We start from the raw sequence: 19,633 nt of genomic DNA, 5'->3' as shown, positions 1-19,633 counted from the left end.
TCCTAATGGCATTTTTAGTAGAAAATGTTCCAAAAACTTTGGCAGAAGCCATGGCTTCACCAGAAGCTCCATTCTGGAACGAAGCTGTCAGGAGTGAATTTGATTCGATCATGCAAAATTATACTTATTACATAACGGATTTACCACCTGGCTGCAAAGCATTAGGGAATAAATGGATAATGACACGAAAACCTGGTGGAAAATACAAGTCTAGGCTTGTAGTTCAAGGATTCCGACAAAAGGAAGGCCTTGACTATTTTGATACATATTCTCCAGTGACGAGAATAACATCAATAAGACTGATGATCGCAATCGCAGCCTTAAGAGACGTAGAAATCCATCAAATGGATGTAAAAACTGCTTTTCTAAATGATGATTTAGAAGAGGAAATTTACATGAAACAACTTGAAGATTTTGTCATTCCCGGACAGGAAGACAAAGTATGCGGACTTGTAAAGTCACTTTATGGACTTAAACAAGCTCCTAAACAATGGCACGAAAAATTTGACAATACAATGATGTCAAATGGTTTCAAAATAAATGAATGTGACAAATGCATATACTACAAAACTACCAAAAATGCGTATGTTTTGTTATGTCTATATGTAGATGATATGCTCATTATTGGAAGCTATAAAGACATTATCAATCAAACAAAGAACATGTTCGAAGGGACATTTGAGATGAAAGACTTGGGATTAGTAGATGTAATTCTCGGGGTTAAAGTCACAAGAAATTCAAACGGAGTTATCTTAACCCAATCTCATTATGCTGAAACAATATTAGAGAGATTTAAAAATTACTCTAAGGCAAAAACTCCGTTAGATCCCCAAATGCACTTAACAAAGAATTCAGGTGAAGCGGTTTCACAAAACGAGTATGCACGTGTGATCGGAAGTCTCATGTACTTGACCAATTGTACTAGACCGGATCTGGCGCATGCAGTAAACGTACTTAGTCGATATACAAGTAATCCAGGTCATACACACTGGAAAGCTATAACGAGGGTACTCAATTACTTGCGCTGCATCAAAGATTTTGGGCTTCACTATGGTAAAGAACCAGCAGTTTTAGAAGGATACAGTGATGCTAACTGGATATCAGATTCTAAAAACTCAAAATCCACGAGTGGATATGTCTTTACACTAGGAGGAGCAGCAATATCATGGAAATCTACCAAACAAACAGTGTTAGCCAGATCTACCATGGAATCTGAGTTCATAGCCTTAAACAAAGCAGCAGAAGAAGCTGAATGGCTTAGAAATTTTTGGGAAGATATTCCTATGTGGGAGAAACCTGTGCCAGCTATACGCATACATTGTGATAGTCAATCAGCAATAGCTCGGGCTCAGAATAATCTCTACAATGGTAAATCTCGTCACATCAGAAGACGACATAAAACCATTAGACAATTTATCTCAACTGGTGTAATCACAATAGACTACATCAAATCGGTTGACAACCTAGCGGATCTATTTACTAAAGGTTTGCCACGAGATGTTGTTGCTAAATCATCAAAAGGAATGGGTTTAAAGCCTATAACGAATGAGGATGCTTGATTGCAACCCTACCTATCATGACTGGAGATCCCAAGACGTAGGTTCAAAGGGAAAACAAAATCAAGCAGAATCTAACCAAAGCACTTGAGACAAAAGTAGCCTCGTCCCAGCTCCAAAAATGATAAAAATGCGAACAAATGTGTGAAGGATAAGCATAAGCTTTTAATGATTCCATAGCTTCTAAGCGGAGTATTACTCAATACCTTTCATGGTCAATCACCTAATGAGTGTGAAATGGGGCCGTTTCTAGGAGAATGAATGCAAGGCTATATTCTCTAAGTTCACTCATGAAAACCAGGAATAGTTCAGGGCCACAATGAACACAATAGAGAACTAAGTTCTACGAGAAAATGAAGCTGCGTTATGCCTGTTGTCTCGGTTTACATAAAACACCGGTTGGTTCAAGACATTATGTTCACCTTCTAGTAAAGTAAATCCAACAGATATTAACTATGAGTGGTTCAAGGCTTAAAAATGCCACCAACTCAAACACAGTGAATTTTTCGCAAACACTCTCGATAAGTCTGTCTAGTCTAGTCAGGATTAGAATAAGCATAGTTTTTCCTTAGAGTCTATCGAGTCTGCATTTAGTCTGCATATGGTCAGAGTCATTTCTATTCATGTGGGGGATTGTTGGACCAATATATTAAGCACAAAGGCTTTAATAAAAATTGGTAATGATGAAAAGAAATGGGCTTGCGGGTGTTAACTAAAGAAGCCTTTAAATGACTTTAAAGAAGAAGTTTAGAGACATCCCACATCGGCTACTTGAGGAGAAAACGAGCAGTATATATAAGTGTACACACTTACACTAGATTAAACGGCTCAGAGGAAGAGAGAGCTCCCCATGCGCGCGCCGCCGCCGCCGTCCGGCCGGCTCGGCTCGGGCGTGGGCTTGGGCTTGGGCTTGGGCGTGGGCTTGGGCTTGGGCTTGGGCTAGGGCTTGGGCTTGGGCTTGGGCTTGGGTCTTGGGTCTTGGGTCTTGGGTCTTGGGTCTTGGGTCTTGGGTCTTGGTGGAGGGCCTCCGGCCCGAAAAGAATATTCTTTTTGGACCAAGTTAAGCTCAGCGTTTTGCCATTTAATTCCCGAAAAACGACATGCATTTTATTTTAAACAACACGTAGTTCGTTTAAAAACAACACGCTGTCTCTCTTCTTGACGATAAGTTTAAACGAGAAAAGATCTTGCGGAGGAAGTTTCGTAATGCCTCGCCTCTGAGATCCTCGCGAGATTTCCGCCAACGTGCGCACGTGCGGCATCAGTTACGGAAAGTGGCTCGTCTTCTCTTCTTTATAAACTCGTCCCCTCCTTCATTTCTTAAAAGGTTTTTACGCAACAAAAAATCACCAAATCCCTCAACGTAAGTCTAGAGAGTGTTTCATAGAGTTTATAGTTCGATAGGGCGATCACGAGTGAGGCGTGATTCGTCTGCCATGGTTGTATCCTGGGACTCTATATTCGTACAGTCCCGTCTCACTAACGGAGCGAATATTTTGAGTTAAGGAAAGAGATCATATCTCGACTCCATGTCTCTTTGCAAATACGATTTCTTATCGTTCTTGTATTCGTCTTTTACATTCGTTTATTTCCTTAACGTTGCTTTTATTCTATCGTTTATGTCAGTCCGGTTTTCCGGCTTCTACACTAATAAGATCACAAAACTTTTCAAATGAGCTTGGATACATGCGATATAGTGATCGGAAGTGCTCAGGGTCCTCCTTCAAAGCATCTTGAATGTAATCATAACCAATGTTAGTGATTGGCCGACGAACAGGGCGTTGTATGCGATTGTCACTCCTCACATACGTTGTTTGTGATTGTCAGTCCTCACATACGTTGTTGCTATGTTATTTAACATCACCAGCAAAATGTCTAAATCTGACTCGTCTTCTTCCATTTGGTTTGCTTGCATTTCGTCATACATTTGTTGTTCTTCTTCAAAGGTGTTCTCCATGATAAAACACCTACAAAAAGAGATTACTATTTATATTAATAACTGAAATACACGAAGAATCTTTAAAAACTAATAGACTAACCAAGACATTAACAATAAAGTTACATAGATCATTTACCAGACGCTAACAATAAAATAAGCTACGTGGTATAACAACATCATGAAATTTTGTTTTTCTAAAAGCAAAAAAAATATATTTAAAAGCTCCATCATGTATATTAACCTAAAACCAGTTTGGTATTAAAAAAAAAGCAGTATAGAATGATTGTAAAGAAATAACAAAACAGTCTAAAACAGATATAATAAAACAAAGATTAATCTTAGTTGACATTTCTTTGGATCCAACCATAGCATTCTTCGATGGACATATCAGTGAAGACATCTTTCATTCCCAAGGAATAGATAAGGGTCACCACTTTAAATTTGATACGATCATCCAAATCAGGAACCTCTTTAATAGCATCTCAAACACTATTTTTCTTCTTTTCAGCTTCTCTTTTCTCAGCTTCTTTTTGTTGTCTTTCTTCTCTCTGTGTTATGAAGGTAAGGATCTTGCTGGTCATCATTACCATAGCATCACTTTGATCCTGTTTATCTCAACTGCACTGCTAGATGCGTCTGATCGAGATCGTTTTCTCGAGACAAGTTTTTCCACACACCTTTTGACACCATTTTCCGGGGATGATTGCTGAGCATAAACATCATCGTTGATGTCCTCAAAATTCAAGTTGTCTTGTACTTGACTGTCACCAACCGTGAAGACGCGAGCATCCATGGTATCACCTAAGCCAATTGCAGAACTAACATTAGCGGTTGCACAATCAAATATGATTTTTAAATCATCAAACTGTTCACTAGAGTCATAGCGTAAGAACTTGTGATTTGGATGTCCCTACAAAAAAAATTATACTTAAATAAAATATAAATAATTAAAAGAATACATTACTCTATGAACTTCTGTAAACCTATATGACTAAGTGATCCTTTTCACGTAAACTATATCATGTGCATATATGATTTTATCTCGTAAACTAAATTATATCTAACAAAACCCTTGCGATTCAAGAACATATCTAATAAAAATGATGCAAAATAAAGACATACCTTTAAATAGTCATTCCATACTTCGTTAGAAGCCACAAATCTTTTCATGATAGGATTCCATCCAAAGCCTGAACTGTTGTTTAAAAGATCAACATAGCATTGATATTGACCCTTTAGGAACTTGATCCTACTTAGGTAATGCTTGTGGGTTTTTTGGCATCCAAGTCTTTCGTTCAAGACTGGTAGTATCTTATGTTCCACCGTTGCTTTGTTCATTATTCCATTACTGTCACGCCATCCACGTTGAATTCCCTCCACAAGCAACTCTATTAAAACCTTGGTTTCATCTGAATTCCATAGGGTATATTGATTTTTTTCTTTATCACCCATTGCAATCTTATGTGAAGTTAATCAATATTAGTAAGAACATACACACAAAAATATTTATCACAAACAAACAGGTAAACATCAAACTTTTTGCTACTAGTCTAAACAAATAAAATAATGAAACCAAACGTAAACTTGAAAGCAACAGATATAACAATCAAACCATTTTAATACATGATATAATAAAAAACAGAGAAATATATCATAAAAAAAAGAGACAAGAAAAGAGAGAACCAGAGACTTGTATTACCTTGCGAGCTCTGATGATGAATAAAAAGCAAAGAACAATTCTAGGACGCTTCTTTTCTTTAAACACAATTGAATACTTATTTTAAATATATTATATGGAAAATAGATAATAGTAGACAAAAGTTAACATAAATCACAATAAGTCATCGCCAATCAAACCAAAAGAATATATGGATTCTATAAATATGGGAAGACATATTGTCAGAATCAATGAAAATATTTACAGAATTAAAATCCTCTTAACTTTTAAAATCTGTATGAATTAGCTTACAGAAACGATTAGTTTTTGGGAAAATTGCCAAAAGAGAACAAGAAAACAACATAGTTGTCCCTATGGTATAAATCCATCATTAAATTGTCCCTTTAGTATAAAATTTTCCAAAATTCCAAAACTAACCTTGAATTAATCTAATTAAACATAATTTAATTGTGTTTGTTTCATGTGCTAAGTAATTTTTTTTTTTTTAAAAACGTGTTACAAAGATATATTAAAAAAGTTAAAACAAAAAGGGAACAAAACACGTAACCCTAATTTCTTGTTGGTTTCTCCGCCTCTCTCTCAAGAAAAACAATCGAGACTTTGAAAATGGCGATCCTGTGTAATAACCGGTGAATTCAACGGCGAAATCAAGCTTCTCCGCCTCTCTGCTGCTCGCTGCTTCTCTCTGTTTGCCTCCACCTCTGAACTAATTTCGTTTTTGTTTCACCGCCTCTCTCTGATGGCCAAAAAATTGAGACTTTGAAGATGGCGATCTTGTGGACGAACCAGTGAAATCAAAGGCAAAATCGAGCTTATCCGCCTCTCTGCCTCTCCGCTTCTCGGCGCTTCTCTCTGATTCTCTTCACCTCTCCGCTACTCTCCGCCTCTCTGCTTCTCGTCGCTTCTCTCCATTTCTCTCCACCTTTCGGCTTCTCTCCCCTTCTCCGCCTCTCTCATCCGGCTATCTGGTCTCAATTTGTGAACGGTTTGTTTCTTTGATTTGTCTTAGTCTTTGTTTCATTATTAAGTTTGTTACTTTGACTTGGATCAATATTTGTTTGCTTGTCTGAATTGACTTTTTGATTATGTGAACCGATTTTGGTGAACAATGTTAGTGTTTGTGTTTGTCTTTATGAGTGTTACGATACTGATTTCGCTGAACAAAGTTTGTGTGTATTTGACTGTTAATTGTCTTAATTTGCTGATTTGATTGCGAGATGGAGATTGACTTGTCTTATTTGATTAATCGATCTACTGTGTTTCTAAATTTAAATTTGATTAGACAATGGTGTTTTGCTTTTGATTATTATCTTGTGTTTGGCTCAGTTTCACTCTGGCTCAGTTTCACTCTTACGCTTGTTTCGGGCGTTTGCATGTTTATGATATTGCTGTTAACAACCATGTGTTTTATTATCTTTTGTAGATATGGAGCTGGAGCTACCTAAACGATTATATGCAGAGGGTTCAGAACCTCGGGTTAAGAAGATCAACAACAGTTGCCGCATGGAACTTATCAGAGATCTGAAGAAAGCTATGTGTGCAGAGTACGATGATGTGAAGAGAGATCCTGTTTTCACACATATCATGGCTATTGCCGAAAATGATCTCAAGTTCTCTGGGAAACTAGTGGATAGCTTCATATGTAGACAGCTGATTACCTCAAAGCTGCATGAGAAGTGGTTTGTTTTTGCGAGGACGCCTCTCCGGTTTTCGCTTCAGGAGTACCATGCTGTGACAGGCCTCAAGATTACACGGGAAACTAACAGTGACGTAGTGAAATGGAAAAACGACGGGGGTTTTTGGAGTAACCTACTGCACACAGGTGGTAAGATCACCTTGCAGTCGATCAGAAAGGTTCATCTACAAGAAGTTCACACTTGGACGCGGCTTGATAGGATGAGGTTGATCTACTTGTGTGTAATAGTGGGTGTGGTGATGGGGAGAGATGAGAAGGTGTCCATCCCTCATATGTACATCAAGTTGGTGATGGATTTTGACAAGGTTCGGAAGTTCCATTGGGGTCTTCACTCGTATGATTTCCTGTTGAGTTCGATTGAGAAGGCAATGAAGAAGTTGGGTAAGAAGGAGAGCTACATTTTCGAGGGTTTCTCCTATGCTCTCCAGATTTGGATTATGGAGGCAATTCCTGATTTTGGAGAAATATTAGGCAGAAGAGTCTCAGACAGCTTCAAAGGTCCAAGGTGTGGCAATTGGAAAGGAGTTGCAAAAGTTTCTTATGAAGACATCATTGAGCTCGAGGACTCCTTAACTAAGAAGGTAACATTCTCTCTGTTTTTTTCTTTTATATGGTTGTTGTATATATTTTGTTTGGATTTTCATGTTTTAACTGTTTGCAGGATAACTTCTTCTCGGTCATATCAGTGACTGGTAATGGTGATGTGTTTCTAGATGCTCAGTACACAAGGGAGGGTGAGATGGAAGATGAACGAGTGGACCTTGTTTTGGGGAGGATCAGGAACAAGTATGATTGGAGCAACACAGACTGGCCAGTTTTAGACCCTGAAGAGTCTAAAATGGAGGAACCCGACAGCCATGATAGAGGGTCAGAAGCTGATAAGATCGTGGATCATACGGATGTTGTAGCAGACGAGGAGAACTCTTCGGTTAAGGTCGCAGGAAAAGGCAAGAGAAAGTTTCTTGATGAAGGAGCAGAGACAAGAAAGAAGAAGGTGCTGTGTAAGCGATCAGCAGAAAAGTTTCTGACTTTTGGTCCTGAAACTATGAGTTTCATTGAGGGTCTTATCCGCACATCTGTCACTTCATTGGGAGATGTGCTCAGTATGCAAATGGCGAATATGGAGAGGGTGTTTACAGAGAGGATGGGAAAGATGGAGATTGAGGTTTCACAGCTCAAGGACGCAATCAGTTTGACTGGTGAAGGAAGCTATCCTAGTAAGAAAGAAACTGAAGAAGCTCCACTAAACAGCAAAGCCAAGGAAGCTCCACCTAAGAGCAAAGGCGCTCAAGCTCCACCTAAGAGCAAAGGCGCTCAAGCTCAACCTAAGCGCAAAGGCGATCAACCTACTCCAACAAAAAAGGTACTACCTAAGAGAAAGTGTAGAACTTGATGAACCTGGAACTAGGATGCTTGAGTTAGGGTGCTGGAGCTAGGCTTATGGAACTTTATATTGACTGTGTAATATTATGTAATATGGAATGTGAAACTTTGTGTAATAGGTTTCTAAAGTGTAATATGTTTGAATGTTTGTGTATTAAACTCTATGAATGTAATGCTTTGTTTGTGTTATGAATAAATGGCTTCTTCTTATATGCAATGTTTTAAATTTTAATGAATAGGACGGGAAAAAGATTGCTACAGAAACTAATGATTTTGATTTTGGATTGAGTACACAAGACTTGCGGGACCTGTCCCAAGCTACATTTGTTGACGGTTTTGATCTGTCTCAAGTGAAAGTTGAGACGTTAAGTAAATCGAAACCGTTTAACATGGCTCCACTGCAGTGGAATGATGAGGAAATGGATCGAACCAAAGAAGACTCGCCAGATGCCGCGTTGGTGTTTTTCCGTGAAGAGGATTGGGAAAAAGTTAGAACTTGGTCAACTTCCTCCACGTAAGTACTCTATTCTCATTCATCTGACATGTATTAATACATTTAAAATAAACTAATGAATGTTTTACAATTTTATCATTGTATTTGGTTTCAGACCTATACGGATTGGACCTGCCACTTTAGATTTTGAGATTGCTAATCGTCTTATGGATAAATCTGAGTGGTTAAATAGCTTGGTAAACCTTAGAGACTATTTGCTTCCATATGTGTCTTTTAAATACATTGTGTGTGCTAAGATTTTCAAAATATGCAGGAGATTGACGCTGCAATGTACGTATTCCGGGAGAGAACATCTTTGAAACGATGGAGACCTCATCGTGTCGCCTTCATGACTGTCGTCTTCAGCAATATGATTAAAAAAGAGTATGGTCATTTAGAAGCTCAGGGTAGAAAGAGCTACATGCTTCATAATTTGCTACTGCAGTTCGGTAAAGGAGTCCTTCCACCACATGGCAGGACACATGAGATATGGAATATAGATGTGGATCGCCTGTATGTCCCTGTTCATGTCAGTGGGAATCATTGGATCGCCTTGTGCATCAGTTTCGTGACGAGGAGCATTGAAGTGTTCGACTGCTCGGGTAAGAAAAGGTACAAGGAGGTGGATGGGTTCGCAAACCTTATTCCGCGTATTGTCAAGGCAGTTCAGCCTATGAGACACCAGAAGGATTTCGCAGTCGGTGCATATACTGTTTCCTATGTCCCCGTTGGGAATCTGAATAAAAGTGCATGCGACTGTGGCGTCTATGCAGTGAAGTTCATTGAGTGTCATGCGCTTGGATTGGAGTTGTCGTTGTTGCATGATGGTAACATTATCGAAGCTCGCCACAGGATTCTATGGGATCTTTGGGAAGCAGCTAATGATCCGGAATTGATTGATAGGATGTCAAAGTATCAATCCCCGGAGTGTCTCTCTTCGACTGTAGAAGAGATTTTGTGAGACTGCTTGGTTTCAAGTTCTAATGTAATGAACAAGATTGCTTAATCTGATGTATAACTTCTAGATTTTATTATCATTTTTAGGAACAAGACTGCTTAGTTTATTGTATAACTTCTAGTGTTTAATTATGATTTTTAGGATTGACTCTTGTAATCAAATGTACATCTTGTGGTTTTGTTATTAAGAGTTTTTAGCTGAAGAATGCTAGAATTTAACACTGTTTTAAATTAGAACCTTAAGCTAAACCCTAAACATGCCCTAACCGAAACACAAAACCCGGAACAAGACCACAGTCAAACCTAACCTAAACCCTAAACATACCCTAAACGAAACAAAAACCCATAACAAGACCACAGTCAAACCTAACCTAAACCCTAAACATACCCTAAACGAAACAAAAACCCATAACAAGACCACAGTCAAACCTAACCTAAACCCTAAACATACCCTAAACGAAACAAAAACCCGGAACAAGACCACAAGAACATTTAGAATAATTGTTTTACTAGATCATCCCGTAGGAGTAAATAAATCGAATCAAATGTAATACACTTAACTTGGCTTCTTGCAAACCAGACTTTTGATCCAACTCAACAATCAAACCCGACCAGAACTAGATCCACAATAAACCTAAAACCCGACATATATAACACCAACTCAGCAACCAAACCCGACTTTTCCCATTTTTTTCTGTTCTTCTTTTTCGTCAATCTCCTTTTTCTCTCTGAAGCAGTTTCTCACACACATGAATACTTCAAGGCGACATTCATACGGGGTGCCATCTAGGTGCTGGTGCGGGAAAGGGGTTGTGATATTCTACTCGAGAACTGATGACAATCCTTACCGACGGTTCTATAGATGTGAAATAGGGGCACAGGTTCATAGTCTTGATTTGTTTTTCGATTCAATTACCGATTTGTTATGTTCCTTTTTTGTCTGATTCGATTTTCGATTGTGTAGGATAAACATCATGTTTTTTCATTCCATTTTACTTCTCCTAATTTGATTTTCGTTTCTATGTAGCGAAAGAAGGAAAATCATTTATTTAAGTGGGTTGATGACGCCTTGCTTGATGAGATTCGAAGGGTAGAGGCTGAGCAAGGGAGAATTGTAGAAGAGATTGAAGATCTGAAAAGTAGTATCACACAGAGAATAGAAGAAGAAGTTAGGAAGCAGAAAAATTCACTCGAATTAGGTTGCTTAGGAAGCATTCTATGGCTTTTTGGAAGATTAAGAAGCCAAGAATGAGTGAAATCAGTCTACTGGTTCTAAGTATCTTCTTGTTAGTGTGTTTTTTTCATTTTTACCAGTCATTTGGTTCTTAGTATTGGCTTCAATAAGTGTTTTGTTGCAACAATATTTGTGTCGACTTTACCAGTCAAATGGTTCTTATATTTTGTGCTCAGTGATCTGTTCTTACAATCCACCTTTTTTGTTGAAAAATCAGACATCAGCTATTGTCAAACAAACTTAAACTCGAACTCAAAAGCATAGCTGAACATAACTAAACAAACAGAGAGATAGAGAAGTGAAGTGAAAATAATACCAATGTATAACAATGAAACTGATAAAATAACCATACAAGAATTATCCAAAGTATCCAAAGTTAAACAAAGTTGATTATTTTTAGAAGAAAAAACCATACGAGACAAGGCAATACTGCACTTTCAAACACCACAACTTGCATACTTGAACAGACCAACCTGTAACAGAAAAATAAATACCTGAAACACAATTAAATCGAGATTGAAAAACATATAAACGAACTGGCTATATAAGCTGACCCTTACCATATGTGACTGACTATATTGGTATTTTACAAGTTGCTCTGTTGTGCCCACTAATACCACATCTACTACACTTGCGAAGCTGCCTCTTTTGTGATGTTTGCGATGACCGAAGTTTATCTTCAACAGTTTCATATCTCCGTTTTCTATTCCTTCCAACTGATTTTCTTGACTCTGGTGGTAGCACATTGTCCACGACAACATCTTCTGGCATGGACCAAGCATCCTCAGGAACAGCAATAGGATTGATGCTTTCATGATAAGCTTCTCGCCAAGCTTCTGTAGTGTAAAATAAATCAGTTAATGTGTGTGGCTGTCTGCCAACATGAAACCCAGCTTTAATTGCGTGCCGACAAGGTATCTTCATCAGGTTGTACTTCCCACATGAGCAAGTACGTCTATCCAAATCAACTAAGCAGTCGATTTTATCACCTCTAACAAGCAAGCGACCATCGCTGACAGGGTAAACTGCAAATCTTTTGCCTTTCTCGGTTCTCCTTTCAATCTTTTTCTCCACATCTTCGGTAAGAGGATGATTATGCTTTGAAATCTTTTTCTTACGGTTATAAAACCACCGAGTCAGCATTTCTCTGATACTGTCCAACAAGGGAATGATTGGATACTCTCTCGGCGAACGCAAAGCAGAGTTGATGGATTCGGCAGGGTTTGTTGTCCTTATGTCATATCTATATCCAGAGAATTGACATCTTGCCCACTTTTGGACTTCAGCATCCCTTAGGTATTTTCCAATTGCCGGACTGATATTACACACATTAGCAAATATCTTTTCAAACTCAGCAACTCTATAAACCTTGGACGCCTTTGCAACCAACCCAACAAGTCCTTTCCCATGGTAATATGTTACCACATTATTCAACAAATGATGAATGCAAATACCATGTTTAGCTGTTGGATACACAGTCTCAAGCGCCTTAGCAATGGCCGCATGTCTATCCGAAATGAAAGCCAAATGATGATCATCAGCAATGACACTATTTAGTTGTCTCATAAACCATTCCCAAGAATTTTCATTCTCTGAGTCGACTACTCCGAATGCAAGAGGATACAAATTAGAATTTCCGTCTACAGCAGTTGCAACCAATAGAACTCCTTTGTATTTGTTCTTCAGAAAAGTGCCATCAACCACAATAACCCTCCTTATGACTCTGTTAAATCCTCGTAGCGATTGCCCAAATGCAATAAACAGGTACCGAAATCTCCCTTTGCTGTCAATCTCATACGATGAATGTGTTCCCGGATTAGCCTCTCTGAGCATGTGCAAGTATTTCGGTATTTTTCCATAACTTCTCTCTGGTATACCTCTAACAGCATTAACCGCATATTCACGAGCATCCCATGCTAAAGATTTCGTGATCTCACAGCCATGATCCATAAGCATAATCTGTATTATATCATTGCATTTCGGCCCTTCCTTAACCCCTTCATACCTATGCATAATCAGACTGCCTATAGTTTTGGCCGAAGCAGTCCTACCCGGTTTGGTTTTGTTTGAAGGTGCACATGTATGTTCACCGACATACTTTTTGATAATGAAATATTCAGAATCCTGCAAACACTCTGCTCGAACACACCAATTGCATGCATTATCCTCACATCTAACGTACCAAAGTTGTCTATCCGTTTTGATAACCTCATAGTGAAAGTTATGCTTCATTGCACATATCTCAAAAGTCGCCTTCAGCAAAGTTTTGTTCTCAAACAATTGTCCCTTCTTAACAACATTGAGCACAGAAAACTTTGACATCTTATGTACGTCCTCTTTGGCCGAGATCATGGTATCGGCATGATAGGCATCCTCATCAACTTCGACTCTTCTAATCTTTTCTTTCTTTTCCTCGCACTGCCTCTCAACAAACACAGGAGCTGGTTCATTCCCCCTATCAACCGAGTTTCCCTCCTCTTGAGCAGTAGTTGAATCAGCTGGCGACTTGTTAAGATCAAAGTCTGGTTCATTCAGATTCTCAACTTTGGCTTTAGATGTTACACACAATCGAGTAGAAACACACTTTTGAACAAAACAAACAAAATTCTGAAGCTGTCGATCATTTGCAATGATCACAGGCGGACAAGTTGATGTATTGATCAACTCATTAGGTAGATAACTCAACTCCAAATCGGGTAAGCTATCTTCTTCCATATCAAAATCTTCCAAAACCATTCTTTTAAAATCCTCTAAGGTAGAAGTTGATTCCAATAACAGTAGCCTAGCCCCTCTCTCATCAGCCGTAAAAACCCATCCCGTGGTTGCTCCAAACTCCCAAACACCACATGTTGTATAGATATGCATCATAGAACAAGAGTTTGTAAAAATCACAAGACAAACTATAGAGAAATCATTGGAAAATCATAGATTGGTGAAGAAGAACATTCAAAATCGATTTTTTTTTTAATTTTTCACGAACCAAATCAATGAAAACACGTTTTAGGAAGTTAGAATATTTTGAGAATATTTTAAAAACTGCAACTTCCTTAATTTTCGAAAATTCAGTTTTTTTATCCGTAGAAGGCACCTTCTACACTGTGTAGAACATAACAAAATTCCAGAATGTAATTTCTACACTATGTGGACGTTCGTATATGTTTTAGATTTTGCATTCCTGATAACTTAGAATACTCAATAAAAGTAGAAACAGTTTTCTGAATAAAAGTAGCGATCATTACAAATAGTAGAATACGTATTCCCCATATTTAGAATTATAGTAAAAAGTAGTTTGTACGTTCTAAAACAAGTAGATGGATGTGTTCATTCTAGAATTCATTTTCTACTTACCCGTTTTGTGTAGAAACAGAATTCTACTTTTAGTAGAACGTAATTTAAAAATATTATTTATTATGTTTTTTAACCCAAAAAAAAATATGTGTTTGTGTAAATGGGTGTTTTATTAATTGTTTATATTTTTAATAATTTTTCTGATTCATATAACTATTTATTTCATTAATTTTAACATATGGAAAGGGTAAAACGGAGAAAAAATGGACAAAAAAAGATTTATACCATAGGGACAACTATGCTGTTTTCTTGTTCTCTTTTGGCAATTTTCCCTTAGTTTTTTCACTTAAAAGTTAAAGAAACAGATTCTTATATTCGCACTCCGGTCTAAAAACTTCCCAATAATCATGCTCTTATACTACTTTAATACTGTTTCGCTCTGTAACCACCGGAAAGAGAGAGAAGAAGGAAGCAGAATCTATCTTTCACAATCACTCTCTCTCTCTCTCTCTCTTTCTTTATCGCTCCGCCGCGCCACCACCATCACGGAGATGCGGCGGTGTAAAATCGGCGAATTCATCTCCGTGGAAACGATGAGGTTTCTGGCGTTTCTTCTGATCTGTAGTTTCCCTCTTGCCTTCTCCGCCGAGTCCGATATCGGGACTGATTCAGTTGCCACACGCGAGATCAACGGAACCGCCGCTGAGTCCAATGCGACGAACGCGAAACCTAAGGAGGACAGTTTCGCCGATATGATCGATCGGGCACTCGAGAAGGAGTTTCCGGAGAATGACCAGAACGATGGTTCGTCTACTAGTAGATCCTTTCGGTCTTCTACGTTTCGATGTGGAGCTAGGGTTTTGTTTTCAGAGATCAGTTTGATTTTGTTCTCCACTCAATTTCAGTTTCTATCAGATTTAGTTTTGGTGAAAATTGATCCTCTTTAGCTAATGCTCACATCTGTATATGTGCATTGGAGTGTATAGATTCCTGATGGCTTCTAGCATTGAATGAATTGTGTGTTGAAATGGTAAAGTTAGTGGATAAAACTCTTTGGATTAGCTAGTAGGGGTCTTGTCTCGTCCCAGAGGATATATATGAATCCAAAACCTTCTAGTCATTCATAAAATGATAGTAAAGGAACTCTTTGAATATGCTGTTTGTGAATTGCTTTTTTCTTGTTTTGCAGTACCTGATCCAGGAAGCTTCAATAATAGTGTTGCTGATCAGCAGGTTGGTTAATTGCAATTTTTTTTTATCTTTGTTTTCGCACAGTTCATTTGTGGCTTTATTGTTTTTACACAGCACACTACTCAGTGTTTCTTTTTCTATTAAGCCATTTTTTATGCTCATTAGGCTGTTCTGGAGACAGTTGCTCGAGTTAAGCCCAAGAAAAATGAGACCAAGACCAAGGAGGAGAAGTGAGTCTTCCTGATGCATACTTTACCCTTTTTGGAGACAATTTGTACAGTTGCTGTTATCAAATTTTGTTTCACTGGCTAAAAGCAATCTATAACATAATTAATGCCTTTAATTCTAGATCATTCTTTAATTTGGATAACGAGAATGGCGTAGAAGATACTCCAAGGCTGATAGATAGGAAGGTAAACTTACATATTCTTAAACCATTTTGTACTGTATGTTTCTGAAGAAAGAATATACATATATTATGTACCCGTTTTGTGATAACGTTCGTGAAATGTGATTTTTCTGCAATTTCAATTCAGGACAACGTTTTCATCATGTCCAATCCAAAATCCAAGTACCCTGTACTGCAGCTAGATTTAAGGTAAATATAGCATTCGTAAGGGAAAGTTCTTTGATCTTTTATCATTTGTACGAATCTTCCCAACCGTTTTTTGTTGGGGATGTCTGTCTTTAACGGGATATTTGTAGGCTGATATCAGATTTGGTCGTCGTCATTGTTTCTGCTACTTGTGGAGGAATTGCCTTTGCTTGTGCTGGTCAACCGGTGAGTACACGCTTCCTTTTGCGGAGCTTGTGGCTTTCAACATTATTCCGTTAGCATTTGAGTATTCTTCTTTCCAAGAGTTTAGAATTAATTTCTACACTACTTACATGGCAGGTCATTACTGGGTATCTATTGGCTGGATCTGTCATTGGACCGGGTGGGTTAAGCTTTGTTAGTGAAATGGTGCAGGTAGCTTACATCAGCTTTAGTTCTTCAGAGTTTCTCATTTATCTCTTCATATTACACTTGTTCGGAAGTTTTCATGACTAAGAGATTGCCTGGTTATATTAATGTTCGACAAGGACTTGATTTATATATTTTTTGTGTAGCACAGGTGGAAACAGTAGCTCAGTTTGGTGTAATCTTTCTCCTTTTTGCTTTAGGATTAGAATTTTCGGCAGCAAAGGTTTGCATGTTTCCAAGCTCTTATATTTTTCTATATTCTTCTTTTGGAACTCTTGAGACAGTTATTTTACTTTGTTGTCGCAGCTTCGTGTAGTTCGTGCAGTAGCTATTCCAGGGGGTCTTCTTCAAATATTTTTGTTCATGTGCTTAAGTGGGATAACAGCCTCGGTATGTTCTAGTTTCTAAATAGTAATAGCAATTGAGTAAGGATGAGTTTAGGAATCATAAAAAAGAATTCATTGGGGTTGACTTGGCTGCTTCTTCATTGTATTGCAGTTATGCGGCGGTAAACTAACAGAAGGAATATTCGTTGGTGCTTTTCTTTCGATGTCATCAACAGCGGTGGTATATTCTAATATCACTTGTGTATTCTAAACTGTTATAATTTACTCGTGCTTACTCTCACTGTATTTGTTGATATTTTCTTTTGTTGTAACGGGTAGGTGTCCTTGAATTTATGTTTAGGCTTGACCCTAATATGTTATTATTACCTTTCCATGATTCTTGTATCAGGTCTTGAAATTTTTAATGGAAAGAAATAGCATAAGTGCTCTACACGGCCAGATAACCGTTGGAACACTTATCCTTCAGGTATCTACTTAGTCACTCTCCAAACAATAGCATAGTATCATGATTTTTACAGGCTACTGTTTCCGCTTACCCTTTTGTATGCAACTGGATTTCATCAGTTAATATGTTGTATGTGACAGTTGCTTTCATTAGATTTTAATATATGGTTTCATGAATATCTAGGATTGTGCTGTGGGTTTGCTTTTTGCTCTCCTTCCGGTTCTTGGTGGCACATCTGGTGTCCTACAAGGAATGTTGTCCATGGCTAAATCGTATGCATTCGATTTACCTAGAAGTTCTGTGAAAATATTTGACAGTATCCTGCTTCTTTTTTCACTTGTTATGATGTGGTCTAATGAAACCAAGTTCTTGACACTTCATTTCTTTTGGCCGTGTGGTAATTTCTTTCCAGGTTGGCTATTTTGATTGCGTTTTTGGCTGCTTTGTTTGTATTGTCACGTACCTGGGTACCTTGGTTTCTAAAACTTATGACAAGCCTTTCTTCTCAGGTATACACACCTTTTTTTACCTGCTTCCATATTTGGTCTTAAAATGTTTATCAACATAAGCGTTCGTCAATCTCTGACAGACTAACGAGCTCTACCAGTTGGCCGCTGTAGCATTTTGTTTGCTTGTCGCTTGGGTCAGTCTGATCCCTTTGTTCTTCTTATCTATTGGCTGTTTGCACATGTGTTATCTCAGATTTTCAAACTCATAAAGTCAGTATTGTTTTGGCTTCTTCAGTGTAGTGACAAGCTCGGTCTAAGTCTTGAGTTGGGTTCCTTTGCGGCAGGAGTGATGATTTCAACAACTGATCTCGCTCAGCATACTCTTGAACAAGTAAGAAGTCAACTTTCACTCCTTGAACTTGAGGATCTTTTTCCATTTTCTTTGGACACTCTCATGTTAAAAAGTGTCTTTTGTTGCTTATATATTTATTGGTGACTCTATGAAACACATTTCCCTTTTATGCACAAATTTATTCGACCATATAGAGCCGTTCTTACCGTTCCTGTGCCTCCCTTTCAGGTGGAACCCATCCGAAACTTTTTTGCAGCGCTGTTCCTTGCTAGTATTGGAATGTTGATACATATGCACTTCTTGTGGAACCATGTTGATATTCTGGTAGCAGCCGTGTTACTGGTGATAGTGATAAAGACCGTGGTAGTTGCAATCGTTGTTAAAGTCTTTGGATACAATAACAAAACTGCAGTACTTGTAAGAAGTGAACCCTTCTTTTTGCTTTCACATTGCTCCAGAACCTTCTCGTAGTGAGAGGCCTTACAGATTTCTTGTCAATAGGTTGGAATGTCGCTTGCGCAGATTGGGGAATTTGCTTTTGTTCTGCTAAGTCGAGCATCTAATCTTCACCTAATTGAGGTAAGCAATCAAATGCCTCTTTAGTTTCTTAGATGCAACTAAGCTTATATCTTCCAGAAAATGTGGTACCACTATAGCTTACTCATAATTTGCTTATGGTGGAGTGATAACAGTGAAGGGTTTTGTTTTTATTCGCAGAGCAAACTGTACCTCCTGCTTCTTGGAACAACTGCTCTTAGCCTAGTATGGTCCACACCACACCATATTCACTTAAAGTGACCATGTACATAAAAGAAAAATCAATAGTGTTTAACAGTTAAAGTGAATATGTTGCAGGTAACGACACCATTTCTATTCAAGTTGATACCGGCCGTTGTACATTTAGGAGTGCTCTTACGGTGGTTCTCTCCCGATAGCTCAACTGAGGTATATCTAAAACATCTATGTCCTCCTGTTTCTCTACACACCTTTGGCACAAACTCAACTTTTAGACTGTCTTTTCTTTCATCTGTATCATCAGATTGGTTTCAAAGGAGGTCTGTATCGTTCAGAGAGTGCAAAGCTTATATCACAAATGATCCAAGGTTCTCTTCACGATTCTTGATGGTGTTTCCGTAGTTGACATGAGAACATCAAAGCCACATTTGATCTCAAGCTAGGGAAAGGAACCGTCGATTGTTGTTCCGGATGTATAGATGTTTCTGTGAGATCAGAAGAAAGCTGAAGAGGAAACTGTAAAAATCGTACACGAACTACTACACAGACTTGTAACTTTGGTTCATTCTTCTCTATAATGTTTTGGGGTTCATTTTGGGTAACGAGGTAGGAAATTTAGAAACAATCTTCAACGTATTGTAATGATACCAACCTATAAAACTACAATCTCTTACATAAAGTGTTTTTTCTTCTAGTTAGTTGACTATAGAGTATACAACAAATATAATGCAATTAAAGAATATGAATGAGGAAAAAATGAATCTTGTTATAAAAAATACTGAAATTTTATTGTATCGCGGGAATTTAAACAAAGCAAAATTTTATACCCGTATGAAGAAGATAACACTGATAAGAAGAGAGGATGTGTTATTAGAAGGAGAAGGATTGTGTGTTCTTATCTTTTACAAATGATCGCAAAACTTCGT

General features: G+C 38.0%; 3 protein-coding genes and 1 pseudogene across 4 annotated transcripts; 2 read left to right on the top strand and 2 right to left on the bottom strand.

The window, feature by feature from the left end:
* Window positions 1-3,195: 3,195 nt before the first annotated feature.
* On the bottom strand, window positions 3,196-4,947 carry LOC125589992 (annotated as a pseudogene).
* A 664-nt stretch (window positions 4,948-5,611) lies between these two features.
* Window positions 5,612-9,886, top strand: LOC125589991. Its single transcript, XM_048762765.1, has 6 exons — window positions 5,612-6,158; window positions 6,597-7,450; window positions 7,531-8,232; window positions 8,492-8,766; window positions 8,861-8,942; window positions 9,020-9,886. Exons 2-6 carry the CDS (start codon window positions 6,599-6,601, stop codon window positions 9,704-9,706), a joined length of 2,598 nt encoding a protein of 865 aa, XP_048618722.1. The 5' UTR covers window positions 5,612-6,158; window positions 6,597-6,598; the 3' UTR covers window positions 9,707-9,886.
* Window positions 9,887-11,509: 1,623 nt separating this feature from the next.
* LOC106374518 lies at window positions 11,510-13,801 on the bottom strand. Its single transcript, XM_048763896.1, has one exon. The coding sequence runs from the start codon at window positions 13,799-13,801 to the stop codon at window positions 11,510-11,512; it is 2,292 nt and encodes a 763-aa protein (XP_048619853.1).
* Window positions 13,802-14,638: 837 nt separating this feature from the next.
* On the top strand, window positions 14,639-19,401 carry LOC106376206 (K(+) efflux antiporter 4). Of its 2 annotated transcripts, none has more exons than XR_007326174.1 (20): window positions 14,639-15,028; window positions 15,414-15,457; window positions 15,581-15,645; window positions 15,765-15,828; window positions 15,952-16,013; window positions 16,121-16,196; window positions 16,311-16,385; window positions 16,531-16,602; window positions 16,686-16,769; window positions 16,878-16,946; window positions 17,115-17,192; window positions 17,355-17,443; window positions 17,584-17,680; window positions 17,761-17,814; window positions 17,916-18,011; window positions 18,201-18,389; window positions 18,474-18,551; window positions 18,690-18,734; window positions 18,808-18,917; window positions 19,012-19,401. XR_007326174.1 is itself a non-coding variant. In XM_048762766.1 (20 exons), exons 1-20 carry the CDS (start codon window positions 14,776-14,778, stop codon window positions 19,093-19,095), a joined length of 1,764 nt encoding a protein of 587 aa, XP_048618723.1. In that variant the 5' UTR covers window positions 14,642-14,775; the 3' UTR covers window positions 19,096-19,401. The 2 variants fall into 2 exon arrangements, 1 of the variants encoding a protein (XP_048618723.1); XM_048762766.1 differs by having other exon boundaries at window positions 14,642-15,028; window positions 18,828-18,917.
* Window positions 19,402-19,633: the final 232 nt, after the last annotated feature.

Source organism: Brassica napus, chromosome C7 (assembly GCF_020379485.1).
Source record: "Brassica napus cultivar Da-Ae chromosome C7, Da-Ae, whole genome shotgun sequence".
NCBI lineage: Eukaryota > Viridiplantae > Streptophyta > Magnoliopsida > Brassicales > Brassicaceae > Brassica > Brassica napus.
This window is presented reverse-complemented; position numbering and strand designations above follow the sequence as displayed.

Bases quoted from the DNA above. Each gene is read 5' to 3' on its own strand.
- LOC106376206 (XM_048762766.1), top strand. From the start codon at position 14,776: ATGCGGCGGTGTAAAATCGGCGAATTCATCTCCGTGGAAACGATGAGG. The intron at 16,947-17,114 runs GTATATTCTAAT...TTCTTGTATCAG, and splicing joins CGATGTCATCAACAGCGGTG to GTCTTGAAATTTTTAATGGA. The intron at 17,444-17,583 runs GTATGCATTCGA...ATTTCTTTCCAG, and splicing joins ATGTTGTCCATGGCTAAATC to GTTGGCTATTTTGATTGCGT.
- LOC106374518 (XM_048763896.1), bottom strand. From the start codon at position 13,801: ATGCATATCTATACAACATGTGGTGTTTGGGAGTTTGGAGCAACCACG.
- LOC125589991 (XM_048762765.1), top strand. From the start codon at position 6,599: ATGGAGCTGGAGCTACCTAAACGATTATATGCAGAGGGTTCAGAACCT. The intron at 7,451-7,530 runs GTAACATTCTCT...AACTGTTTGCAG, and splicing joins AGGACTCCTTAACTAAGAAG to GATAACTTCTTCTCGGTCAT. The intron at 8,233-8,491 runs GTACTACCTAAG...TTTAATGAATAG, and splicing joins AACCTACTCCAACAAAAAAG to GACGGGAAAAAGATTGCTAC.